This window comes from Balearica regulorum, chromosome 16 (genome assembly GCF_011004875.1).
Source record: "Balearica regulorum gibbericeps isolate bBalReg1 chromosome 16, bBalReg1.pri, whole genome shotgun sequence".
Lineage (NCBI taxonomy): Eukaryota > Metazoa > Chordata > Aves > Gruiformes > Gruidae > Balearica > Balearica regulorum.
Genome location: NC_046199.1, coordinates 9,480,755 through 9,506,754, shown reverse-complemented (window position 1 = coordinate 9,506,754; position 26,000 = coordinate 9,480,755). Strand labels below are relative to the sequence as shown.

The following is a 26,000-nucleotide window of genomic DNA, read 5'->3' as shown; positions in this document are numbered from 1 at the left end:
TCTGACACATCAAATCCCCGTCGGCGCCGCGTTGGGGACGAGCGGGGGGGCCCAGCCTGGCACAGCACCGTCCCAGCCCACGGGGCCAAAGCGGTCTGACCCTCTGGGGGGGGGGACACCCTGCAAGGGCGTGGGGGGGGGGTCCCTGATGCGAAGGGAACCCTCCTGCAAGGAGGGGACCTGCCCTGGCGTGGCCCTGGGTGCGAGGCTGGGCAGGGTGGCAGTGCCACCCACCTGTCCCTGTCCCCCCCGTCCTTGCACGGGGAGGGGTGCAGGGAGGGGAGGGGGGTGGTGTGGCCCAGCCAAACCCAGTCCTGAGCCGCTGCTGCCAGGGAGGTGAGTGATGGGATGAGAGGGGAAGGGTTTGGGGGAAAAAAAGGGGGTTTGGGGAGGTGGGTGGGAAGGGGGTTGAGGGGAATAAAGCCCCTTAAAACCCACCCTGGGGCTAGAGGCGTCACGCCACCGCAGCATGGCAGCCAGCGTGCTCCTGTGCCCTGGGAGGGAGTATTTAAAAATACGAATTTTCATATATTTTATTTAAAAAATAAAAACACACGAAGAAGAAAAAAAAAAAAAAGAAGAAAAAAAAAAAAAAAGAAACCTCTTTGTGCAGTTTGGCTTAGTGCAAATGGGCGCGTTCCTGCAGGCACTTCCCGGAGCATCGCCCCGGCGGGAGCGGCTGCTCCCCCAATACGAAAAATAGAGAGAAACGACGATATAAAGAGTAAAAACCCCCTGGGGGGGGTAAGGGAGGGGCAGGCGCCCACCTCTGCCCTGGGCACTGGGGGTCCCCCTGGGAGCAGGAACAGACACCCCCTTTTCCGAGCCCCCGCCGGCCGCAGGCACAGCTTATTTGAGCGACGGGCAGCCCCCGGCCCCGGGGGGGGGGGTCCCCAACCCGGAAAGGGGGGGGGGGGGGCCGGGAGCAGCTGCTGCCACCCGCCAGCCCCCGCTGTGATGCCGACAAGGAGGGGGGAGAAGGGGGGGGCTGCAGATTTAGCTTATTTTCAAAGGAAAAAAAAAGGAGGGGACAAGCTCCGTGGCGGGGGGGGGGGGCTGTGTGCATAAAGCTTTCAGGGGGCCGTTCCCTGAGTCCGGGGGGGCCCCGGGGCGGCGGGTGGGGGCGCGAAGGCACCTTGAGTGCAAAATGTGCAAGAAGGAGGGAGCGCCGCGGTGGCGGCGGCACCGGCGTCAGTCGAGGAAGCGCTGGCAGGCCTTCTTCCAGCGGCACGCCGTGCACCACATCTCCCGGTTCTCCATGCCGTACACCTTGCGGCACTTCTTGGCCTCCCCCCGCGGCCTCCTGCGGGCAGAGGGGACGTGTCACAGGGCGGGGGGGGGGGACACGGACACGAGGGGAGGGGACAGGGGCACGGATGGGAATGGCTCACCTGGGGACGGCGGGTGGCTTGGGTGGCGGCGGGGCGGGTGCGGCGGGGGGCACCGGTGGCCGTGGGGGGGCCGGGCAGCCCTGCCGAGAGAGAGGACACGGCCGCTCGATAGAGCTCGGCTGCAACACCGGCACCGAGCGGCTGGGGGGGGGCAGAGGGTGACGGTGATGCAGTGAGCGCAGCAGCAGCCCCTCCGTCCCCGTGTCCCGTCCCCCCCTCACCTGGTACGCGTGGTCGGTGTGGACGTGGCAGAGGCCGGGGGGGGCCGGGGGGCTGCAGGGGGAGGCCAGTGCCAGGTCAGGGCTCGGCAGCGCCGGCGGTGCCGGACCCTGCGTCTCGGGGCCGGGGAAGGCGGGCGGCACCGAGGAGGTGGGCGAGACAGGCGTCAGGCTGGAGAGCCCGTCTGTCAGCGAGTCCACGTCCACGTCCAGCTCCGTGTAGTAGAAGTCCTCCTCGCCGTCACTCTGCTCGAGGTCGGCTTTCCGGCTGTGGGGAGAGCGGGGTCCGGCTGGGGCGGCTCTCCCCCATCCCACGGCAGGACCCCGCAGGGGGCACCGGGGCGGGGCGGGGGGGTGGGGTGGGGGGTCTGGGCATGCCCAGAGGGACCCCACACACTTACCCAAGGTGCACGGTTCGGATGTGCTTCTGCATCCCTGAGGAGCTGCTGAGGACTTTGCCGCAGCTCTTCCACAAGCACTTGAACATCACCTTGGTAGAGTTCTGCAGGCAAGAGGTGTCAGGCCAGCAGCCCCATCCCCAATGTCATCACCATCCTCATCATCATCCTCATCCCCAACCTCATCCCCAACCCCAACCCCATGTCATCACCATCCTCAACATCATCCTGCTCCCCATCCCCAACCTCATCCTCCTCATCATCCCCAACCTCATTCCTGTCGTCATCCACACCATCACCCCCATCCCAATCCCCATCCTCATCCCACCTTCCTCTTCCGCGGGATGGGCTCTCCGAAGACAAAGTGAGTGCCGTCGGGCTCATCGGGGCCCTCATCCGGCAGCGGGGCGGGCAGGAAGGTGCTGGGGACGTGGCTGGAGAGCGGGGGCGACGGGGTGGAGGGGGTGGAGCGGTCGCTGGGGGGATCCCAGCTCCAGTCCCCGCTGGTGTTGCTGCTGCTGCTGCAGCTGGAGGACATGGCAGGTGCCTCCTTCCAGACCTCACTGCCAGGCTCTGGCGAGGAGGAGGAGGAGGAAGGTCAGGTCCTGCCATGGGACATGTGTCCAGGGATGGGGGGGGGTGCGGGGGCACGCTCTTACCTGGGGCAGGGGTGGCCGGCGGGTGACTGAGCACCAGTGGGCTGGTGGAGAGGCTGGTGAGCACTGTGGCCGCCATCACCTCATCGATGCCCGCCTTGCCCGAGAGCTTCCTGCCAGCGAGAGCAAGGGGAGGGGGCTACAGTGAGGATGGATGTGCCCCCCCTGGGACCCTTCATCCCACTCCATCACCCAAGGCACTGGGATCCCCTACACATGGTGGTCGTGTCTGCACCCACCCCATGGGGCTTGAGGTGGGGGACACGGGTGGCACAGTGTCACGATGGCCACATCATGCCGGAGGCATCACCACGTGCACAGGCACCCATGGGTGCCCCTCTCCCTGCAGCACCCTGTGCTGCCAGCAGCCAGACTGGAACCCCCGCTGGGCAGCAGTGCAGGCAGCAGCGCAGGCAGCAGTACAGGCAGCCTGCCAAAACGCCGCTGTTTACTGCTCGGGGGCGGGGGGGGGGGCGGCGGGGGGGGAAGCCTACGCGTCCGCGGGCAGCACCACGCCGGAGGGTACCGGCACCTGCATCCTGCTGCGAGTGCCGAGAAACGTGGGGTTTGCTCAGCTGGGGCCAAACAACTTCCTGAAGTGGAAAAAAAAAAAAAAAACCCAACAAACCCTATAAAAAAAAAAGTAAATTTAAAAAAAAAAAAAGTGAGAGGTCAGGAGCAACAGAAGCCATTTTGCAAATCTCTCGTGCCATGGGGACGGATAAATACGGCGCTGGAGAGCAGCGATGCTCTCTGAGCCCTCGAGCGGTTGTGGTGCTCGGCTCACCACAACCGCTCGAGGGCTCATATGTGGTGCTTTGCCTCATCACCCCACGGGGCCACAGCTGGGCAGAGCCCTCGGTGCTGCCGTACACGGGACGGCCGGTCACAGCCGGAGACCCCGGCACTGCGGACGAGCGGCCAAAGTCCTCCTCTGGCAGGCAGCAGAAAAAAAAATCCCGGCTTCCCACAGTGAAGCCGGTGCCGGCAGGAGGTTTGGTCAGGGTGGTCACTGTCACCATTGCCCATCCCGCCGCCGTTGTGGTCCTACCTGTGCCGGGGCACGGGGATGTACGCCGAATGCAGCGCCAGGTATCGCTCCAGCCCGGCGTCCAGCACCCGCAGCATCGCTTCCTGGCTGGCCGGCTCCCGGCGCGGCAGCGGCTCCCCCAGGCGTGGCAACCAGCCCTCGGCTCCCGCCGGCAGCCCCCGGCCGCCGCAGGAGAGAGGAGCCTGTGGGAGAGACGGTGGTCGTCAGCGGGGGATCCCCCCCGAGCACCGGATCCCACGGGGATCCCCCCCAACCTCGTCGGAGAGGTGGATCAGCGCCTCCAGGCAGGGCTGCAGCAGGGCCCTGCCAGCCGCTCAGTGGGTCCCTCTGGGGTAGATCCCAGGTGGATCCCACCAGGTCACAGCTGGGATCCAGCCGGGATTTCCCTGGCGCTCTGCGGAGCAGCCGGCACCCTCCTGCGAGGCTGCTCCCAGCGCCGGCACCCGCCGGCTGAGCGTCGGCAGCCAGTGGATCCCTCCCCAGGCAGATCGCCAGGGCCGCAGTGGGGATCCAGCGGGGATCTCCGCAGAGCAGGAAGACCTGACACCCTCCTCCAGGGTAGCTCCAAGGTGGCAGCGCCCACCTGACTCACGACAGCACCGAGCAGATCCCGCTCTGAGCGGATCCCCTGGGATCCAGCGGGGATCCCCACAGAGCTCTGCAGAGCAGGGAGCAGGCTTGGCCCTGCCAGGCCGATGGCGGACAGCAGCACCCACTGACTGAGCGCCAGCACCAAGCGGATCCCGCTCCAGGCGGATCCCAGGTGATCTCCTTGGGGCCGGGCTCGCGGGGCTCCCCCGAGAAGCGGGGAGCAGCCCTTCCCGCGGAGCTGACCCAGGTTCAGTCACCAGGTGGATCCCGCTACAAGCCGTGCCTGGGCAGAGCCCCCCGGGCTGAGATCCAGCAGGGATCTCCCCCCCCCCGAAGCCTCGCAAAGGAAAGAGCCGACTCGGTGTGCTCCTCCTGTCCATCGGCCAGCTGTCAGCACCAAGCGGATCCCTCCGGGACAGATTCCTGGAAGATCCCAAAGGGCTGGGATCCAGCAGGGATCCCCCTGGAGCTCTGCAGGGCAGGGAGCAGATAGGGTCTGCTCCAAGAGATCCCCGTCCTCCGGCTGCGGGGCAGCACCGAGCAGATCCCTGTCCAGGCAGATCACCAGCAGGTCCCTCTGAGCCGGGCTGGGATCCCGCAGGGATCCCCCTGAGCCCTGCAGGAGCAGACTGGGCGGCTCCGGGACAGCACCTGTCCACGCACCGGCACTCAGCAGATCCCAAGCAGATCCAGCAGGGATCCCCCCGCAGAGCAGGGAGCGGACGGGGCTGCCCCGGGACAGCAGCGCCCGCGGGGTGGCCGAGCAGATCCCCCAGGGCCGGGATCCAAGAGGGATCACGGAGCCGAGCGGGCTGCTCCAAGGGAGGAGCAGATCCCCCAGGCCCTTGCCGAGCTGGGGCCACAGCAGGAGATCCCGGGGAGTGGATCCCCCTCCCTGCCCCCCCCAGCCTGACCGAAAACCAAGCCGGGGTTGCACCGGGGATCCAGCCGGGGTTGCACCGGGGATCCAGCCGGGATCTCCCCAGCACCGCCGGGATGGATCCCTCTCCGGGCAGATCCCCAGCTGGATCCCCCTTCCCCGGGACTCACCGGCACGCGGGAGCCGATCCGCGGGGCAGAAGCGCCGGCCCCAGCAGATCCCACCGGGGGAGGGGGGTGGCGGGGCGGGGGGGGGTGTGTCCGTGTGCCCCCCCCCGCCGCCGCCGCCGCCCCCCCCCCCGCCGAAGTTTGTCCCCGAGAGGCGCCATTTTAGCGGCGGGGAAAGTTTCGGGCGGGCCGCTGTCAGCTGTCACCGCCCCCCCCCCTCCCCCTCCCCCGGCTCCCCCCCGGTCGCCGCCGCCGCCGCCCCCGGTACCTTCGGGGCGGCGCCGCCGCCGCCGCCGCCGCCGGGCTCGGGAGGAGGAGGCGGCGGAGGATCGCGGCGCCGGCGGCGGGCGGCGGCCAGCAGCACCGTGGGCGGGCGCGGGGGCTCCATGCGGGAAGCGGCGGCGGCGGCGGCCGCGGCCGGGCCCGGCGGGGGAGCTCGCTCCGCCGCGCGCGGCCCGGTGTCGGCGCCGGCCAGGCCACGCCCCCCCCCGCCCCCCGCCATTGGTCAGCGCATTCGGGTTGGAACGCGGCTGCCGCTTTCGCCGCTTTCTATTGGTTTCGTCGCGCTGCCACTTTACCCGCCGCGACACGCCCCCTCCGCGACACGCCCCCGCCGGGACACGCCCCCGCCTGCAGCGGCCATCTTCGCGCGCCCCGCCCTCCCGCCGCCCCGCGCGCTGCCCGTGGGGCCCCCTGACCCCCCCCCGCATCCACCGCCCTTAAACCGGCGGTTTGGGTTCCCCCCCCCCCGGTAGTTTTGGGACTCCGACGGTGACGGGCGGCCCCCGTAAAGTCGCCCCCACACACCCCGAAGTCAGGGAGCTCCCCAAAAGTTGCAGGGTGTCCCCCAAAAGTTCTGATTTTATTATTATAGGGTGGAATTAAGGGCCCTCCCCGAAAGTGCAGGGCTTCCGCCGGCTTGGAGGACCCCGCAAAACTCCTACGGCTCCTTCAAAGTCACAGGTTGAAACTTGGAGCGTTATAACCTGTGGGGTTCCCCCAAAAGTTATAACCGCCCCCTAAATTATAGGGCTTTTAATAAGTTATAGGGGTTCTCCAGAAGTTGCACGGCTTCCCACAAAGTTATATGCCCCAAAAGTGATAGGGGTCCCCCTAAAGTTCCCCCTGGCGTTTTAGACCCAGTGGAAGTTAGAGGTCCCCCCCTAAAGTTGTAGGGCTCCCCCAGCAGCTACAGGGCTCCCCAAAAGTTACAGTGTCTTTCTGCTGGGGGGGCAGTGTCTGGATTTTTGGGGTGGGAGAGCGGGTCCCAGCAGGAAAGGGGTCCCCGGCCCCACGCAGGTCAGGTCAGTCCTGCCCGTCACGAGGAAACGCTGCTGAAAGCCACCCAGAGCGGCAGGGCTAGGGGGGGTACCCGGGTGCTCGGGGTGCCCTGGGTGCATGGGGTACTGGGGTGCATGGGGTGCTCAGGGTGCCTGGGTGCATGGGGTACTGGGGTGCTCAGGGTGCCCAGGCTGGCGCCCACCCATGCTCTGCTCCTCCCCTGCCCCAAAACCTGGGTGCCGGGTGCTGGGGTGGGGCCACCCAGGCCCTGCCGCTGTTTGATTTACCAACTCGCAGCCTGAAGGCCAGGACAGAGTCCGTGCGGCCGTCCCGGCCGCTGGCCCCCACCTGTCCCCCCCGGCCTGTCCCCCCCAGCAGCCCCAGGCCGGCTGACACGAGCATTTCCCAGGGCTCAGGGCCATGGGGGTGCTGGGGCCGGCGTCCCAGGGATCCCCTGCCTGGGGAGCGATGTCCCCGGCATGGTGAAGGGGCAGGAATCCTGGGGTGCTCGGCCACCCCTTGTCCCCTGCCCTCGGGGGTGGCTGGAGGTGTCACCCTGCGCCATGCCCGGGGCCAGGTGCTTTCATAAGCGTTAAAAAAGGCAGCAAACTGGGAAAGCCCCCACGTGCCTGGCCAGGAGACGGGGTGTCACCCTGGCACGGCCACCCATGGGGTCCCCTGGCATGCTGCAGAAAGCGGGGGGGAGCAGCTGGGCGAAGGGCAGCGTCCCCCCGGGAACTAGGGTACCCGCAGGGCCCCAAACTTGCCCCGGTTGTGCCCGGGCCACCGGGGTCCAGGGACCAGGAGCATCCCCGACGGCTGGAGCAGCCTTCATCCCCATCCTGCAGCTCCGTCCTGGCCCTGGTGGGCTCTGGCCCCGTGGCCCTCATTAGGGTGGCCCTGGAGGAGTTAATGACCGAGCCCCGCAGCACTGGCGGCAGGCATGCCGCCTCTCCTCCCCCCAGAGTTACGATAGCCAGCCCGGGCTCTGCCGCAGTGGGACCTGGGTGGCCGCCCCGCAGGCCGCCCCCCGCTCTGGTTTAATCGTTAACACCGGCTGAAGCGCTGAGCTGGCGGCCCCAGCAGCTTCAGAGTTGTGCAACTCCCGCGAGCATCGCCTGCCCGTTGCACAAGGGCTCCGGTGCCGCCAACCCGGCCCCCTCCCAGGCGGGCTGGCTTTGCAGGGTGGCATCCCGGCGCTGGCATCCCTGGGAGATGCCCCGGTGGTACCCAGACGCCCTTGCCGGGGCCAGCTCCGGGCTGGGCTGCCGTGCCCCTCTGCCAGGTGGTGCTGCAGAGGGAGCCGGGGCCTTGCCCGTGCTGCCTGTCTCTCCTGAGCTGCCTGGCTGCCTGCTAGTGGGGTACGGAGCTGCAGGGGTACAGGGCCATACGGGGTGTGAAGCTGCATGGGATATGGGACTGTGCGGAGTCCAGAGCCGCACGGCGTGTGGAGCTGTGTGGGTGCGGAGCTGGTTTGGGTGCAGAGCCACATGCCACGTGCTGCCATACGGTGTGCAGAGCTGTACGGGCTGCAGAGCCCTATGGGGTGGGGGGTCCTTACAGTGTGCAGCACCGCACAGCATGCAGCGTCGTGTACAGCACCGCACCGTGTGCAACACCATCCAGCGTGCAATACGTTATGCAGCACCGTGCAACACCCTACAGAGTGCAGCAGCGTGCAGCGCGCAGTACAGTGTGCAGCACCGTGCAGCACCGTCCACTGCGCAGCACCGTGCAGCGTGCGCTGGGCTCCTGCTCACTCCCCCTTGTGGGAACGGCACCGTGCAGCACCGTCCCCTCGCAGCACCGTCCCCTCGAAGCGTGACGGGGAGCCCAACCCCGAGCACTCTGCCAGCCGGCGGGGAGGAGCGGGGAGCCTGCAGCCCGCAGGGCCCCCACACCCGGCTGTCCCAGGGACGAGGAGGGGCTCCCAGCCCTGCCTGCTCCCCTCGCTCTGACCCGACCCCGACCTTCCTGGCCAGACCACGAGACTCCAAGCGATGTTTTGGGATGAACCCTTCATTCGCCATCCAGTTTTTGAGCCTCCAGCCGGGTCTCCGGGCACTTTTTCCATCGCCCTGAGAACTGGGCAGTTGCTCTCGTATTTAAGTGCAAGTCTGCAGAGGCAGCGCGGGAATTACGGGCAAGCGGGCAGCCCTGCGCACGGGGCTTTGCCAGCTGCTGTTGGCACTGCTGGGAGATTCTTTGGTCACTCCCAGCTCAGCAAAAGCAGAAGTTTTTCTTGGCCTGGGGGCAGCCCTGCAGCGTACCGAGCCTGCCTTTCCTTGGGGAAGCAGCACAGTGGTACCCACATCCTCACCCCGGGGGCAGCGCCAGCACCGCCCCAGCCCTGCGCCCGTCTTGCCCTGGGAGCGAAGCAGCTCTGGTCCCGCAAGGACGTGGCGTTCCTGCACGGGGCCAATGCTGCCCAAATGCAGTTCCCAGGGAATTTGGGTGGTGCAGGAAGGACCCAGCCCTTGAGAGCTGTGGGATGGGATGATGGAGAAAGGGAGCAGGGGAAGGATGCGGCCGGAGGCAGCGCAGGGGGAGCCCACACACCGGTGCGGTGGGGCTGGCAGCAGGAAGAGCATGGCAGCATCGGCACCAGCCGCCCCGCGCCGTTTTCTATCGGGGCCCTTATCTGGCAGGGGGATGGGAGCAGCTGCCGGGGCTGGCTCCTCTATCTCGGGTGGCTGTGGTTTGGCATCGAGCATGGGGCTGACGAAGCGGCACGAGCGCCTGAGTTGCCTCCCAGCTTTAACGTCTTCAGCCTGCAGTGGGTTTTGCTGAGCGCCTTGTTTTCGGTTTTAATCTCTTTGCCTGCTTCGATGTAGGGGCAAAGCTGCTGAAGGAAGGCGCGTGGCTTCCTGCCCGCCCGCCCGCCGCACGGCACGGCGGCTCTGCTGCTGCAGGTCCCAGCCAACTCCGTCGAGCACCAGGTCACCGTGCCACGAGGTCAGGCAGCCTCCGGGTGGACCCATGCGAAGCGGCTGGGCTACATCCAGAGGGGCCGCAGTGAAACCGGGGCCACCATCAGTGCAGCACCCACCCCCAGGCGCATCCCCCGGGGGACACCGGACGTTCCTTGGGGCAGGGACGCCAAACTCCCTGTGGGAGGAGAGGACGAAAGTTTGAGCCCCAAGGTCCGAGGGCTCTGAGTGCGGGTCCAGCTCTCCTGAGCGTTTTTGGCACCCATTGAGGCTGCAGCACCCGCAGGAGCAACATGGAGGCAAGTGGGCAGCAAGCGCTGTGCAAACACTCCCAGGCTCCAACCCTGACCCCAGGTAGAGCCCCTGAGCTGCAGTTTTAGGCACAGCCACAGCAAGTCCCTGCTCCAGGACGGGCCACCCCATTTTGGCAGCTCCCAATGGCTGCACATCCCCATCTCGGAGGTGCAAAACCATCCGTGTGGGCGGTTGTACCTGCTCAGTTACGCTGTGCCCAAAGCTGCTCTCCCAGCAGCAGCAGCAGCTGCCAGAACCAGGGGGTTAGATCCAATTTAAGAGTGTTTTCTCCTGACAAGGACAAACCCCTCTCAGCCTTTTAATGGTGTTTGGGAGACGGCTGCTCACAGAGGCACCTTTGCACATGCCCAAAAAGTGGGAGTGGGTGTTGGGGGACAGGCAGCCATCCTGGAGCAGAGCCCGCAGCCTGCGCTGACTTGCACCGAGGCACGAGGCTGGCCCCTGTCCCGTAGCCAGGGACATTCGGTGATGGGAGCGAAGCTGCTCGGGGCTTCCCGGGAGCTGGACGGGGCCCTGCTGTGCCCCAGGCAGAGGGAGGAGGATGGAGACCCTCGCTCATGGCATAACCCCGCTGATGAGGGGCCTGATCCTGCAGCCCATGGCCTTGGGGTGGCCCACAGCCCTGCCACCACCGCCCCAAAACACAACTGGTCCCAGCTCAGTTCCCACTGGGCTCCCACGTGGCACCCAGCACCCGGCTCAGGCCAGACGTCAGAGTCCCCGATCACTCTGACCCCCTGGGGCACCCCGATGTCGACCTGCTGGTGGAGGGTGGCCTGCGATGGGACAAGGACGCTTAAAGAAAAGTAACATAAGATATATACAGAAAGCGCTCGCAGGGACGCAGCCACCCCAGCGGGCACTGGGCTGGTGTCTGCCCATCCCCGGGGGGCTCAAGCCCACAGAAAACCGGTCCTGGGGGAACCCCCACCCCGAGGGCATCTGGCCAGGGTGGGAGCACCCTGCGGCAGGACCCCGCTCCCGTGGGGATGCTATAGGTTGGTGATGTACACCTCCAGCCCGTTGGCTGCCGTCCTGGCAGAGGCTCGCCGGGACTCCCCCGCCCAAATGTCACTGACGCTTTCGTACAGGTTCTCGGGGGCGCAGGCCTTCCTCGGCTTGTCCCGTTTGGCCGCCTTCTTCCAGTTCACGTCCACGGCCTCGTAGTCTGGGTCGGGGCCGCGGCCCTGAGCAGTCCAGGCTCTGTCGTTGATGGACTCATAGCAGGGGTCGGGGGGACCCTGGGCTGCCGGGGACCAGCACCCACCCAGGGCACCCTCTTCCTGGCAAGGGGGCGGCCATCCGGCACCTGGCTCCCTTGTGGCCCTTGGGGACGATGCAGGGACCAGGGTTTTCTTCTTGGTGGCTTTGCACACCGTCGAGTACATCTCTTCCAGCTGCAAAAGGAAGGTGGGGGTTTGGGGGTAGTCCCTGCCCACCCTTGGGTAGCCCCATGGTCCCCACCCCTCCCCGGTTTCCCACAGCCCTGGATTAACCATCGGGGATCCCACTTTTTGCACAACCCAGGGAGCCTTTTGCAGGACACAGAGAGCAGCACTGTGGGCATCGCCTGCGCTCGGGGTCTCAGCTCCGTACTGCCTCCCCCAAAAGCTCCACTAGAAAATACGGAGCGGCCTGTTTCACACCCTGCTCCGAACACGGGGGTTACGGGGTGGCAGGGTGTTGCACAGCCCTCCACGTGCCCCATCCACTGAGCGTAGCACCGGCCCCCCCTCCCCGTCCCCAGAGCCATACCTTCGCCCGGGGAGCGTCGCCCGCGCCGTCCCAGCACTGCGGGGCTGCGGGAGGCCCCGCCACAGCCCCATCCTGCACCTCCGCAGGCACCGTCTTCTTCACCTTGCGGACACAGGCGTAATCGGCCGCCCTGTGCCCGGCACACGGGGGACACACCTGGGTGCCGGTGGGTGCGGGGGGCACTGGGGCATCCTCCCCCCCCACCGCCAGGCACTCATAGACAGTGTCCGGCACCGGCTTCCGCAGCGGGGTGAAGAGCAGGTTGGAGTAGGTTTGGTCAGGGGCCGGGGAGGTGGCCGGGGGCTCGGGGACGGGGATCTGGGGCAGCTCGCGGTGCAGGAGGACGCTGACTCCGGAGCTGTGCAGGGAGTCGGCACCGGTGGGGGGGGCCACGGCGCAGGGGAAATCCAGGCTGGCCGGCCGCTGGGCTGTGGGGAGAGGAGAGGAGATGTGGGGACGCCGGGGATGCAGCAAGCACCAACCTCTGCGCTGGCACCGCGTGGGCACCGCGGCACGTGTGTGCACGCCGCAATGCGCTGGCCGGGCCGTGCGGGGACTGCGGGCACCCGCCAAGGGCCACTGGCCCCCATGAGCTCCCCCGGCTCGATGGCCACTCACCGTCGTCCCTGGCCTTCACCCGGTACAGCTCATGCAGCTTCGTGTCGGACTTGCTGAGCGACCGCAGCTGCGTCTGTCTGAGCAGGGACTGCAATGGGGGGAACACGCGTCAGGCTCGTGGCTGGGAGCTGGGGTGCCCAGAGCTCCCCTGGGACTGATCCTGTTCCCCCAGCCTGTGCTTACCTCATCCACCAGCTTCACCGCATCCAGAGGGACCTTCTTCTTCCTGCCCTTGCTGGGGGGAGAAGCAGGATGAGCCTGGGGCGGGCGGCCAAGCCAGGATCAAGGAGCGGGTGCCTCAGGACCCCAACCTGGCCATGATGGGCATCACTGTGTGCCCCTCGCTGGAGCAGCAGCACCCCCAAACCCACCACCCTGCTCCTTCACCAGCCCCACAGCAGGGTCTGTGCTGGCTGGGGCTCAACTGCATCCTGCGCCCTGCTGAGCTGTGCTGGGCATCCCCAGCATCACTCCCGGCATCACCCCGGGCATCACCCGGCCCACCCATCCCACAGGGCTCCTCCTGCGATGCCACATCCCCATCCCCAGCTGGGATCAGCTCTTTTGGGTGCAAGGGTGCGACAGGGGGGCAGCGAGGCACAAGGGTGCAGGGTCAGGCCAGGCAGAGTTGCACGGGGGCTGTGGGTGGGGGTTCAGGGTGAGCAGAGCAGCAGACCCCAGAGGTCCCAGCTCAGGACAGGTTCATGTGGGGTCTCCACGTGCAGCTACTGCGTGACACCGAGGGGCCCCCGGCACCAGGAGGGACGGCAGAGAGGCCGCTGGCAGTGCATACCGTCTGCAGGCAGCGCACAGGGTGCCCAGGTAGACCAGGACGCCGAGCAGGGCCAGGGCAGTGCCGGCCGGCAGGAGCGGGGTCCATGCCAGCCCCTCGCCGCCGGCTGCAGCCATGGGGGAGCCGCTTCCGACACCGCTGCGGGGCTGAGCTCTGGGGAGAGAAAACACGAGTCGAGGTGCAGGCGGGCGCTGCTGGGCTCACCATGGCATGAGATGGTGCTCCACAGTCCCCAGGGCTTGCTGGGGCCCCTGCAACGCAGCCCCCCCGGGCGGAGGGTCTCTCCAGAGACTCTGGAAATGGACATGTACCGGGGGTCCCATTTTCTGGCCAGACTCTGCCCTCCCCGGGGTCACCGTGATGCCTCCACTGCTCTGCCCAGCCTGGTGCAGACACCCCAACGTGGGTGCTCTACCACACCCTGGAAAAACCTCAGATTTTGGTTCCTTTTGGAAAAAAAAAAAAAAAAAACCACCCACAAAAACCCAACAAACCAACAAATCCAACTGGATTCAAGGTCCCAAGCTGCCACAAAGATGTTGAAAAGGCGGTGCCCAGCGGCCCTGAAAGCCTTCTGGAGACATCCCAAAAGTGCCGGTGTGCGCTCTGGGGACACCAGGACACCGTCCCGGGCTGTGGGACGGGGGTGGCACCACTCCCCAGCGCAGGTCGTGGGGTGGCCCAGACAAGACGGGCAGACAGATGACTCAGCTTCCCGGAAACAGTGAGCTTCAGCCTCACAGCCGCTTCTCCCTCCTCTCCATCCTTGCACCCCAGGCTCAGCAGCACGCACCGGGACACCCTCCTTCCGCAGCAGGTCTCACCCTTTTCCCCCTCTGAGCCCTGTGAGATTTGGGGCCGTCCACCCGTGCCACGAGACCTGTGGAGCCACCGGCTAGAAAATCCCGGGTGGGAGCAACGGTGCTGCCAGCATCCCCCATGTCCCCCCATTTGCACGGCAAGCTCCCGGGAGGCTGAGCCCAGCCCAGCCCTGCAAACCCCACCGCAACAGTTCTGCTCTCACGGGAACCCGAGTCGCTCCCCGCGGCATCGCAGCACGATCCACGCTTGGGCCAGGAGCTGCAGGATCGCAACCGAGCCCCAGCCTTGGCGGGCCGGAAAGGTCCTGCCCTGCAAACTGTGGCAGCGGCAAGGCCAGAGCGGTGCAGAGGCGCGAAGGTGCTGGGGAGCCCGACACAGAGCAGATGCTGCCCAGCCCGTCAGCATCCCGCACCTTCCCCAGGGGGGATCTTAGCGACAGCCCATTTCATCGTCCCCGTCCCCGCTCAGCCGTCAGCGTGCTGCAGAGCCCAAAGCAAAAGCTGACACCACTTCACCTGCGCCGATGTCGAGACGGTGGCTCCTGCTCCCAGCTCTGTGTGCGCCCCGTTCCCCAAAAAAGGCTGGCCTGCCACCAGGGATGTGCGTGCCAGTGCCTGGGAAATGCCTGGTCCGAAGGGAAACCGAGGCAGTTTCCCAGCCCCAGAGTAAAGCCGGCTGGAAGAAGCCACGGTAACCGAGCCAGATGGGGCCGGCGGCAGGGTCCGCAGGCAGGACAGGGCTGGCTCAGCCGAGCAGGACAGCTTCCACCAGCACAGCAAGGGACACAGAGCCCATGGGGCATGCCGCACACCTCTTACTCACCCTCTTACATATCTTAATCCAGATGAGAAAGATCAGACGAGCTCTGGTGAGAAGGCACCCCACCTTGTGTGAATCTCGGGTGCTACAGCAGCCCCAGCCCACGAGCAAGCGGGGAGGTCTGTGCCCACCGAGGGACCGATCTCGCTCCCCTCTCCCCTGCGCCCCGTGTCACACGGCAGCATCTCTGGTGCATCTTTACCCCAAGAGCCAGCACGTCTCTGCCCACTCGTAGCACCTTTTTATCCGAGTACTTCCCACGCCTTTGGAAACTTCCCTGACTGAAGCCTTAACCCCTGGAGAGCAATTATTTCAACGTGGAAAGCGAGACAGAGAGGTTTTAGGGACTAACCAGGCTGGACAGACTGGCTTAGATCAGAGCTGGGAAGGGAAGGCTGTTCCCTCTCCAATGTTTTAATTAGACAACACTGCTTTTCTGTCTGAGCATACGTTAATTACACGGATTACCTGCAACGCGGGCAGTCGCTTTAGACAGTCCTCGCTGAACTTGTTCAGCTCATTAGAGCGACAGGATCGCAGGCGGCAGAAGTGACTGATCAGGGCAGAACTGAGCAGGCTCTGAGGTTTAGCAGATGAAATTGTACCAAGGTACGATGGCTGGGAGCCGGTGGTATGTCAGAATCAAAGTGCGAGCTTTTGGCCCCCTGAGGCAGGCACACACAGGGAAGTGCGTGGATCTTCCATCCCTGAATTTTTAAGATTGAAGAACGAAGGGAGCAGCTTCCTACGTTGAAATTGAATATAGAGAAGTTCTTCTGACCTACTTTGTCTTGTGCAGGAGGCCGGTGGTTGCTCCTGGATTTCTGACCTAAAGAAACGCCCAGCGCACGCTCTTTCAGGCTCAGCAGTCACTGGGAGAAGCCACTTCTGGGACAACATGTTGGTTCTCCCAGAATTACAAATTTGAGAGGAAAACCCAGTGCCTGACTGAAGTGGCTCAGGCAGGACCGAGCTGTTTGCAAGGCAGAGTCTCAAAGAGACCTTCTGACATGTACACCTGAATTTCCTGCCAATAAAGTTATCGATCTCCCAATCCTGGAGCTATTCTCCGGGGCAGGAGACTCAGCAGACAGCATTTCGTAACGCGCTGGCTCTACAAGCCAAGACGGCTTTGAAGATGGAGCAGTCGCAACCATGGCGTACGTGCGACACGCACCCACAGGCCACCGAGGAGGGAGTAACTCCCTTTTGTGATACCTGAGCGCAGGCACGTTAAATGCAGTTGGTTTGTTACTCCACGATGTGGGATTTGTGATTCCTACAAAAGGCACAAGTTCCTCAGCTGGGCTTTACAAAAACAAGTTTGAATTTACTGAAAAATTAAGTGCTGCTGATGATGCCCGGCCTCTGATTCATCTACCCAGATAAAACCACACCGTGTTCAGCACAAGGTGATGAGAAGAAAGTCTATGAAACTACTAAAAGCGTATTTGCAAGAAACCAGGACAAACATGACAGACTGATTTCCATCAGCAACTGATAACACGGCTGCAGCAGACGCAGCTCGGGTACCCTGGGGAGTTGTACTGAAAAAAAGTCCCAAGAAGCAGAAGTAGATCTTTTTTTTTCTTTTCCTTTTCATTTTTATAAAAAGTGAAAGGCCCATAATAGGTAGTCAACAACTTTGAATCTGTCCTAGATTATAGGATGCAATTAGTAAATTTTAAGACTATTTTAAACATGGAGCAGGCACAAGATCTCACCCATTCCACTCACATTTCTGCAGCAGAAGGGAGAGATTTCATGGGCAAACTCTTCTGGAGGCATTTCATTTAGAAAGGACCAACTACATCTCTAAACACCAGACCCAAATGTCACAAAATTTAGATTCGCACTTCTCATTACAGTCCTGATCGCTACTCATGTGCTGGAGTGGCTTTTGTGAAAATATACTCTTAAGGTAAGTGACCCGCCTGTTCACACCGTGTGGCTTTGGTCAAGGCTGACATCATTTCGGCATTTTTCTTTCTTCCCGCCCTTCTGTGATGGCTGGGAATGCACTGACTCGGCCAGAGAAATGCACGTCTGAACAGAAGTCGAGAACTTGCTCGAGAGTTTCTGCAGAGCTGAGCTGCAGCACGGCACCAGTGGAGACCTCAGTGCTGCAGTTATGGGAATCCAGATTCCAAAATACAGGATGGACGTATGAAGGAGATACATGTTTTCTCGAGAATCACCTGCCTACCACAGTGGTTTTCTTGCCACAAATTCAGTAGTTTTACATAATTTCAGGTTTACAGAGGACAGCGTTTCAATCACCACACTCTCAAGTCTCCTCACCTGCAGCCAGGAGCTCAGCAGTTCCCCAAGAACTGTTCCACATGCAAACAAAAAATCTACTCTCCCTCCCCACAACTGGAAATTTTTTTGTTGAAAGCAGCAACACTCCACACCTCTGAACTCAACAATTCATTCACCACAAAAGTAGTTGGGTCCCACTCAACCCCTAGATTCAAGCCACGAGACCCCCAGCCGCGTAGCCAAGCTCAAACACCTTTTCTTCCGTTTTAAGCCCAGATGCTTCCAGAGCACAAAGCATTAAGCGGCCCTTTTCGCAGCCAACTGAAAGTTTAACCCAGCCGATGCCTCCCCACAGCAGTGTAGGAATCCCGCTTGCCCAGTCTAGCTAACTGCAGCAGCATCTCCAACACCACTACAATTTCTACAGAGATCAGGGGTTTTTAAAGTAATTTTCAACGCCTGGTTTAGTTGCAGCTACCCAAGTTTGGCAGGCAAGAAAGCAAACACCACTTACTTTGCAGAAACTCAAAAGCCGGTGAGTGTGAAGAGCAGGAGTCCCATCATGTTCTCTTCCTTGCCAACCAACCTGGAGAATTTTGTTTCTTCTATCTCACAGACTTATTCCTAATTAGAGGTTCCCAAACATTTCAAACATCTTGATCTGAGCTTTCCCACTCCTCTTTAGCTCCTTCTAGAGCAGACAGCTCTGAGCAGCTACCATGCAGCACACCACAGCTCGCTTCCTGGCCCGCAGAGGTGGTTGCTTCACCCAATGGTAGGCTGGGTTTCTCCCCGCCTTGGCTGCGAGCAGCGCTGCAGACAGGCTCTGCAGGCACCCGGCACACAAGAGCACCCTCTGCCACGCTCCGCTTCCCACCAAGCTGGTTTTAGTGCCAGCTCTCTATCCGCGGGGGAATATAAGGAAAGAATGGGTTGCCACAGCTCATCGTTACCTTGCAAATGAACAACGCCTTACAAGGACAGAGGGAAAAAATAAAAAACAACTTTATTCACCAGAGACATGAACCTGGGTGGGAGGTAGCAGCCATTCGAATAGGAATCCGGCACGTGACGCTGTGGAAATCCCAAGGACGGGCCAAAAATACGACTTAGTTGAGAAGCAGGGCTAATACACCCAATTCTTAAAGAGATGATGATGTTAAATAGTGACAGAGCACAAAACAAACCTGAGAAATTTTGCTGCCCAGCTCAGCTCACAAGTCATGGGCCACTTCAGCGAGCACCCAAGCTAAACTGGGCACATTAATCCTTGTCACCACTCAACACTCGAGTGCGGGAAACAGTCAGTTATTTGTGAGGGAAGGGCACTGAGCAACCATTGTTAAACCCTTGAGTTAAGCCCAGTGCATGGAGAACATGAATTCAGACCAATGAAGGTAGTACAGCCAATTGAGTTAGAAACCGAGGGATGCTGAAGTGCTCAAGGCAGCCCTCACCACCTTCCACATCCACACGGTGCTCAGCACAGCAGGACCCAAGTGCTTTCCAGGAGGAGAAAGTCACTCTAACAGGTTTCCTGAAGACATTCATCTTGTTTACTTTTGCTGTTGCTCTGTTTTTTCTGAGGTGTGTCTGCAGCAATGCTAAATCCCACATGACTTGAACAACTCTGATCGTATCTCCTTCAGCCTTAGATTTTCTGGTTAAGTTTGGCAGCCCGACCCTACAAGTAGGTGCAGCCCTGCCCAGGCTGATAGCTCTGTAAGTTTTCTTGGGAACAGATAAAAAAAGGTGGTTCTAAAGGAGCAAAACTTTTCATTAGAAAAATGACTCCCAGAATAAAAGGAAATCGATTTCTTAAATTAAGAAAAAAATGTGTCCTTAAGATACTGGCATGAAATTGCAAACTTTAAAAAAAAAAAAAAAAAGGCAATTACAATGCACAAGTCCCACCAGAAACAGAGTCTGATGAAACCACCATCTCCTCTGGGGCAAGGACCGGCTGCCACCAATGCAGAATACAACCTAGGGGGGAAGCCATCCTTCCTGTCCAAAGACTCTCCACGCTGCAGGGAAGGAAGGACACTCGGCTTGCTTGGCCCACTTGCAGCACAGCCTGAAGCTCTCCCACAGTCAGGGCTGCAAGCCGGGTACATACTGACCTCCTGATCTTTGTGCTCATCCGGGGCGCAGTCCGACCTGGATCTGGATCGTGAGGTTTTATAATAAAAGGACGTGCATTCAGCGAGCCACCTAGGACAGAAAAACTCAAGTAATGATGGCAAAAATCATCGGGTTCCCTGTGGAGTTGCTCCTAGCTAGGAGGTTTGAGAATCTGCTACTCTGGTGTCTTATTCCCCCAGCTTTGGCAATCTACTTGTGGAGCCACGCACCTTTCCACGCCAAGTCCATGAGGTGGGTTATAGCACGTCCTAGGGATACTCTTACAAAGTGATGAAATTTGATGCTCGAGGCCACTAGTACCCCCCTCCAAGCTGCCAGTTTTCTGTCTATTCATTACACTAGGGCTACAAGGAACTGCTCCCAAAAAACCCAGAGTTCTCAGATAAATTCCATAGCAAAAAACAGAAGGTAGAGAGCAGCTGAAAGAGTTTGCCTTTGTTGTTCTCACCCAGCACATGCCTTTTCTGCTTTGCCGGAATGTGCTTGGGACCCTGCCACCACTTGGGTTTGTCAGTTGGCTGCAAACACAAGCCACAGTTGACGGCAGGATGTGGGGCTTTCAAAGCCCCTCCTCAGCTGGTTTGGAGCCAGCAGCGTTATCACCTGAGTAGCTACAGACTCTGGATGGAGGCGCTACCTCAGTGATAGCAGAGAAAAAAAGTGTGCAAGAGAGCAGAGAATCGTATTTTTCGTAGCTAGTCCTTACACAAGGCTCAGGCTTACTGAATGCTTTCAGAGCTGGATGGATGTTTACTCCTGCCCCTCCCAGGAGAGCTCAGAAGCATCTAGTTTTAGAAACTGCTGCTTTTCAGCCCAATTTTCAGGCTGGGCAGCCCAAGGCCCAGAGGAGCAGGATGGCTCGCCCAGGCTCTGGGGCCACAAGCAGTGGGGCTGGCTAGAAGGACAATCACTGCAGTCAAACGCCTTCCTGGGAGACTAGAACTCAGTCATCTTCTTATGCGTGTCTGCTTTCTTCTGCTCCCGCTGCAGACTGGCTTCCTGGGCCTGCAGCTGCCCCAGCTGTTTGTGCGCATTAGCCAGCTTCTCCTCCAGCTGAGCTGTAGCAATGCTGTGCCTGAAAGCAAAAAGCATTACAGTAACGTCATCCTGCATGATAAGATCAAAGGCTTGTCATCATCCCAGGGGGTCTGCCTTTTCCTGTGGCATTAGGACAAGTGACCTGCTGAAAGCCAGGAAGAACCTGATGCTCAGTACAATCTGGGCTAGAAACTGTCCTCCTGTGATGCTCAGCAGCAAAGCCGCCAGAGGTGGGCACGAGAAGGAAAGGACTCCAGCACCTTTCCTCAGAGAGCTCCTGTCTTCACCACAGCCTGAATTCCAGCTAAAGGACCCCAGACACACCTGCCAGTGTCCAAGCTGGTCTGAAGCACACGCTAAAGTCTCTCTCCTCTACTTCCCCTTCAGTCTCATCTAGATATGTTTCACTTGTTCCTCCCACACCTTTCTCAGCTCATCCTGCAGTCCCAAAGAGAATGTTTTCCTACCGTCCAATGTTGCGTGCCAGGGCCTGCTGGATTCCTCTGATATCCTTCTGTGTCTGTTCAATCTTCTCCATTGTCTGGAAGAGGCGGACACTCAGGGCCTTCTTGGTGCTCTTGCTAGCATGGTAGATCTCTTTGCTGTTCCTCTCTGGCAGTGCCATCCCTCCAGCCTTCTCCCCAGTGCTCTTCCCTCGCAGTTTCTCATTCAAAAAGTCAAACACGTTGCGGGGAGGCTTACGGCTGCCCGCAGGGGACTGTCCAGAGCTGTTTCCCCTTGCTCGGCATTTCCTCGATGTGCCTGGGTCCAGCTTTCCCTGTTTCTTCTTCTGAAGCACCTCAGCACACTGGTCAAGGGACTTCCCTCGAGGAAGGACCACGGCCTGCACTGGCTCCACTCGGCCCTCAGAATTCTTCCCTAACCCTGAGGGGAGACACCAAGCGATTACTGCAAGCGAGGACATCCCCTTTCGAGTCACCTCCCATCACAAGTTCACGCTGACAGTCCCAAGCTTAGAACAAGCAAACAGGCTTCTGAGGTACAAAAAGCTGTGACTACCATCCAAGTCAAGGGGAGCAGCAAAGGCCACAGCACGGTGGATGCGGAAGCTAGGACAGAAACTTTCTACAGCAGAAGATCTGTGATAAAAAGCCCGAGGCCATCCGTCAGGCTGGTTTCTGTGAAACTAGGTTCAGCCTCACATTCTCAGCTTCTCAAGCCAGGTTCTTCTTAAAACTGGTTTGGTTCCTCTGGGAGAACTAGAGACAAATGCAAGCAGCAGACTGCCCTCCTAAAGGCCCCAAGGCTCAATACAATTTGTGTAGTGAGAAGCTAGTTCAGCAGGCTTTGAAGTCTGCGTCTAGAGCCAGGAGATGCTGTAACACAGACATCAGAAGCTTCATAGATCAGTTTCCTTCTACCTAAAGCCTTTGAACATCTCATACAACAGTTCTCACGGCTTTAATCATGAACTTGACCATGGTTCCAAAGGCCTCCAATCTTTGCTATTACCATACAGGGGCCAATGCACACATATGCTTGTACTTTGACTAAATAGCTCTTCCTTCTTTCCCTCTAACACTTCCACACAGGTGTGATCCATAACATGGCTCAAGCCTTATCTAACAGGCCCTTCAGCAAAGAAAAGCTTTAGCTTTGTCCAAAAATCTTGTTTTTCTTAACTAGCTTTAGGATTCATCAGGAGACTGAGATGACGAGGCAGTCAGGCCCTCAGCACCAGATCGCTTTCTCCCCTTACCTTTTCCAAACTCGTATCCCATCTGAACAAGCAATTTGGAGCCGATACCACGAGTATGGGCTTCCCAGCCACCGAAAGAGGAACTGCACGCAGGAGTCCATTCCCCATTCTCTGGAACCCCTGAATCTATTACTGTGGCACAGAAGAGATGCATCAGTGAAACACAGAAACAAAGGTGCTACACAAAACCTTCACCTGGGGCACCCACACAGCTGAAATCCCCTCACAAGGCAGTAAAATACACTTCCCTCACCCTAGAATCATTCAGCAGCTCCTTCAGCCTTACTTGGTTCCCATCGAGCTGTTACCTTTTCTGAACACTGCATAGCGAGTTACTTAAATGCAAGTTCTCACTTGATTTAATGCACATAACATCTCATAGTTCCAAGCAGAATCATCACAAAGTTTTTATGTTTCTCTTCCTTCCTTCTAGGACGGTCATGCAGACTGACATATGCCACCAGAGGAAAATGTGGCACTGTGGCATGTAATATTTATTCTGTGCCTCCAGCTCACGTCTCTGCTATGAGGCTCCTCTAGGCCACTATACTAGTTTTGTGTTATTAGGATTCAATAATCTCTATTAGGCTAAATTAAAGAGCTCCAGGACACAAGTTTGTCCCTGTGACGTAAGTGTGGCACTAGCACAGGGACAGTGCTGTCTGTGTAACCTCAGAAAAGTCACTTGGGCTCTCTCTGTGTCAGCTTTCAATAGTAAAACAGGGCATGGCTGTTCCTGCGACCTCTTCGAGGCACTGGAAGGACCAAACACTCAGTTACCAGGGTCTTGTGCTCTTGTGTCATGAAGCTACATGGAGCTCCCACAGATGAGGAAGTCTCCCGATTCAGTTATTAGCTTAACTCAGCCAGCCACAAAAGAAACAGACTCAGAGCTTGGAACTCAGCTCTAAAATATCACACCCTCTTCTTTCACGTGTTGGAAGTTCCCATGGAAACCTCCAACCTTCATTAGCCCAGTAATTTGCATAAACCAAAGATTTTAGTTTGCAATTGTAACATAATAGCTAATTACTGTTCTTTATCTTTCAGCAACATATAAAGAGATTAGCTACTCTCTCATCAGAGGCGAGACGCTTACAATGAAAGCCCCAGGAAAGTAATTCAGCAGGCCCCAGAGAAAGGCAGACCTAGATCACAAGTCGCTTTTGCTCACACCATCCCCACTCACTCACCTTTAGCATAAGCAGAATCATCAACACTGTCTTCATCAGACTCGGCAGATTCGGTACCATCTTCACTTCGCAGCGGGGGAATGACACTATCTCCTTCCACAACAGCTTCCTTGAGCAGCAAGGAATCAAACTTCACGGTGTAGTAACCACTGTCGATGTCTACAGAAGGAAAAGCAAGGAACAAGAGTTCAAGTAAGTCTCCAATACGCAACTGGCAGAGGATCTTCTAAAAGAGAGTTAGCTCCAGTGGAACCACATGAGACAAGGGGAAGGCCCAAGGAACATGTGCGTTAAAAAAATTCTGGTTTTACTTTGTGCTTTAGTTATCTGCCTGGGAGGGAGAAGCACCCGCTGCAATGAAAAGCTATTTCCGCAATGCCTCTGTTGATACTTAAAGGTTTATTTCTAAAAATGAAGAAAGATGGGCTGCTGAGAAATGGAATTAAAGATAAGTCAGACTTGCTCCCCTCTGGCCTAATAATAGTCAAAGATGGAAAGAGAGAATAGACCTTCACCCTTCTCAGGACTCAGGGAAGCCTGTATCAGCAGCTGATGGGCAGGGTCAGCTCCCCAGGCTTTTGTTTAAACAAGAGCAGATTATTGCAATTCTAACCTAACAGGCATGCAAATTTCTGCATCTTCCCTTTTGGTGCAGTTAAGGACCACGTAGTCATTTCCTTTCCACATCCCTGCTGTCATGTCTCCTTTTTGTCTAACACACTTCTGTTTCCTAGCCTATTCTGTTCCCAAGCCTGACAAAATTCAGACCATTTTCTCAGCAATGTCAAGAGTCTCAGTTTAGGGATCCAGCTACGTAGTTAGCATTTTTCTATCATTAACCAAAATAGTCAAGCTTTATATACACTTAAGCATCAGCCTTCACCTTCCACACAGACTCCTGGCAAAGCACCCTCAAGCACGACTCACCGGTTATTTTTGCAGTGTACCATATTCCATCGCTGTGTTTCGCCAGGCAGGCTGAGCCCACCTCCAGTGCGCTCAGATTGGGCTCCTGAAACGGCTGAAGCTCTTCCACAGAGACCACCTGACCATGTGAAAACCTGCCGGGGAAGGCGGAAGAGGAATTATCTCTACCTCATTTGAGCAGGCTTTAAATAAAAATTCCTTCTCTCCTTAAAGGAAATGCAAACATTTCAGCGGTGATGAATCTTCACCAGTGATTATGGACGCTTTATCGTGCATTATTTCAATTACAAAAGCTATTCATTTCTCATCTTAAACATATTATTTAGGCCATGTAACAAAGAATGCATCCCACCTCAGAGAATTAAGCTTTCCTTGCTAGTGACACATCCAGCAAAAAAGTTCACAGGTCCTTTGAGATAAAGAGATCACACAGACACGCAAGTGTCTAGTCCAACCTCCTGCCCAAAGCACAACCAACTTCAAAGACCGATGAGGTGGCTCATGGCCTTATCTAGTTAAGTTCTGAAGATCTCCAAAGACAGAGACTCTACAACCTCTCCGTGCGACTAGAATGTTTGCACTATTGACAGACAAGCTTTGGTGTTTTATTTTAAAATAGCTAGTCAGTTATTAATTTAGCCACTCAATTATGTAAAACCTCTGCAACTTTCTCTGCATTAGCTAAAGAGCCAAACTGATGCCACTGCTTACCATAACACATTTTAAAAACATAAACAAAAAGGCCAAATTTCATCAGGTATAAAAGCCAAACAGGGTACTTTCAGAGGAGGTTTATCCCTCTGAAGGACAAGGCCTTTAGCTACAGGAAGGACATAAGCCCCCTCCCATCCCTTTTTCTTTTTTACCGACAGTTCTCTTTAAATCTGCATTTGTCATCCAAGAAGAACGGGCACGGCTTCAGAGACTTGTGAGTTGGATAGAGGTACAGCACTCTGACTCCTGCACTGCCATCTTCTAAGTCCTCTGTCCCCACAATCATGGCATTATGGTACTCCAGGGTCCCCCAGGAACTGTAGTAGGGGGCTTTAACCTTCATCCCACTCAATTCCTCTTCCTCATCCTCTCTGTCAGACTCCTCCTCACTATACTTTGATTCTGTTTTGTCATCAGTTTCTTCATCTCTCTTTGATGAGATCTCACTGTTATTAGCTGAGGGCTCCTCATCAGTTCCAAGCTCAGCAATGGCTTCCTTAAAAGCAGCGTACTCCTCATCTTGAGCAGAACTGTCTGGGTTGGCATCCTGCTCCAGGAGACCTACTGGGGAGGAGGAGGTGGCATCTGTATCTAAAGTAGCCAGAAGTTTGCTCTTTTTAACAGACACCAGGCTGGACTCAGTCAGTTCTATCAGCTGCTTTAAATCTTCCTGCAACTGAATCAAGTCTGACTGCTGCGATGGGTCCAGGCCTGCCCCTAAAGCCAGCTCCACTTGCTTCAGCTGGGCATTGTAGCTCTGAATTGCTGCTTCCAGACTCTCTTCATCCATTATCAGCAAAATAAAGGTGTGTTTAACTGTGTCCTTTCCGGGAACTCAGAACATATTCAAAGAATTTGTTTAAGATCAGCGACTTTCTGGATAACAAGCCCTTGTCCGCCGAAGCTACCATGTACCCCGCCGTCCCGCTTCTTCCCTCGGAAGTAACCAGGCGATGCTCCTGCAGCGAACAGGCGGCGAAAGGCGATGAGAGAGTCCGAGGAGAGGCCGGGCCCTCCCGCCTCCCGCCACTACGCCCGCTCGAGCCCACCGGGCCCACACACAGCACCGTCCCCCCCCCGTCCCCCCCCCCCGCAGCCTGGGCTCTCGCAGCGCGACCCCTTCGCCACGGGCCCAGCAGCAACTCCCCGACCTGACCCTGCCGCGACCTCCCCACTCGCCCCTCAGCTCCCCCCTCGCCTACTGTGCCGCCGCCATGACACCCCGCCGACTTCCGGGCCTCAGCACCCCACTTCCGGCTTCTCTAGCCAACGCGTTCCGCCACTTCAGCAGCGAGCCGGCCCCCCAATGCGCCTGC

General features: G+C 58.8%; 3 protein-coding genes across 3 annotated transcripts; all 3 read right to left on the bottom strand.

The window, feature by feature from the left end:
* Nucleotides 1-1,047: 1,047 nt before the first annotated feature.
* SLC2A4RG (SLC2A4 regulator) lies at nt 1,048-5,812 on the bottom strand. The gene is made up of 8 exons (XM_075768651.1): nt 5,621-5,812; nt 3,715-3,896; nt 2,667-2,776; nt 2,336-2,580; nt 2,011-2,111; nt 1,613-1,877; nt 1,392-1,471; nt 1,048-1,303 (listed from the first exon to the last, which is right to left on the bottom strand). Exons 1-8 carry the CDS (start codon nt 5,738-5,740, stop codon nt 1,192-1,194), a joined length of 1,215 nt encoding a protein of 404 aa, XP_075624766.1. The 5' UTR covers nt 5,741-5,812; the 3' UTR covers nt 1,048-1,191.
* Nucleotides 5,813-10,716: 4,904 nt separating this feature from the next.
* LIME1 (Lck interacting transmembrane adaptor 1) lies at nt 10,717-17,868 on the bottom strand. Its single transcript, XM_075768415.1, has 6 exons — nt 17,462-17,868; nt 13,045-13,197; nt 12,435-12,486; nt 12,252-12,339; nt 11,634-12,061; nt 10,717-11,275 (listed from the first exon to the last, which is right to left on the bottom strand). The coding sequence occupies exons 2-6, from the start codon at nt 13,158-13,160 to the stop codon at nt 10,871-10,873; spliced, it is 1,089 nt and encodes a 362-aa protein (XP_075624530.1). The 5' UTR covers nt 13,161-13,197; nt 17,462-17,868; the 3' UTR covers nt 10,717-10,870.
* A 62-nt stretch (nt 17,869-17,930) lies between these two features.
* ZGPAT (zinc finger CCCH-type and G-patch domain containing) lies at nt 17,931-25,933 on the bottom strand. Its single transcript, XM_010312101.2, has 6 exons — nt 24,837-25,933; nt 23,971-24,104; nt 23,044-23,202; nt 21,851-21,982; nt 20,598-21,015; nt 17,931-20,167 (listed from the first exon to the last, which is right to left on the bottom strand). Exons 1-6 carry the CDS (start codon nt 25,472-25,474, stop codon nt 20,029-20,031), a joined length of 1,620 nt encoding a protein of 539 aa, XP_010310403.2. The 5' UTR covers nt 25,475-25,933; the 3' UTR covers nt 17,931-20,028.
* Nucleotides 25,934-26,000: the final 67 nt, after the last annotated feature.

Bases quoted from the DNA above. Each gene is read 5' to 3' on its own strand.
- SLC2A4RG (XM_075768651.1), bottom strand. From the start codon at position 5,740: ATGGAGCCCCCGCGCCCGCCCACGGTGCTGCTGGCCGCCGCCCGCCGC. The intron at 3,897-5,620 runs GTACCGGGGGCG...TCTCTCCCACAG, and splicing joins GCGGCGGCGCCGCCCCGAAG to GCTCCTCTCTCCTGCGGCGG. The intron at 2,112-2,335 runs GTGGGATGAGGA...TCTTGCCTGCAG, and splicing joins CCATCCCGCGGAAGAGGAAG to AACTCTACCAAGGTGATGTT.
- LIME1 (XM_075768415.1), bottom strand. From the start codon at position 13,160: ATGGCTGCAGCCGGCGGCGAGGGGCTGGCATGGACCCCGCTCCTGCCG. The intron at 12,340-12,434 runs GTAAGCACAGGC...CCCCCATTGCAG, and splicing joins CGGTGAAGCTGGTGGATGAG to TCCCTGCTCAGACAGACGCA. The intron at 11,276-11,633 runs GTATGGCTCTGG...TTCCTTTTGCAG, and splicing joins GCGACGCTCCCCGGGCGAAG to CTGGAAGAGATGTACTCGAC.
- ZGPAT (XM_010312101.2), bottom strand. From the start codon at position 25,474: ATGGATGAAGAGAGTCTGGAAGCAGCAATTCAGAGCTACAATGCCCAG. The intron at 21,983-23,043 runs GTGAGTGAGTGG...TCTGTGCCACAG, and splicing joins TGATTCTGCTTATGCTAAAG to TAATAGATTCAGGGGTTCCA. The intron at 21,016-21,850 runs GTAAGGGGAGAA...GTCTCCCCTCAG, and splicing joins GGGATACGAGTTTGGAAAAG to GGTTAGGGAAGAATTCTGAG.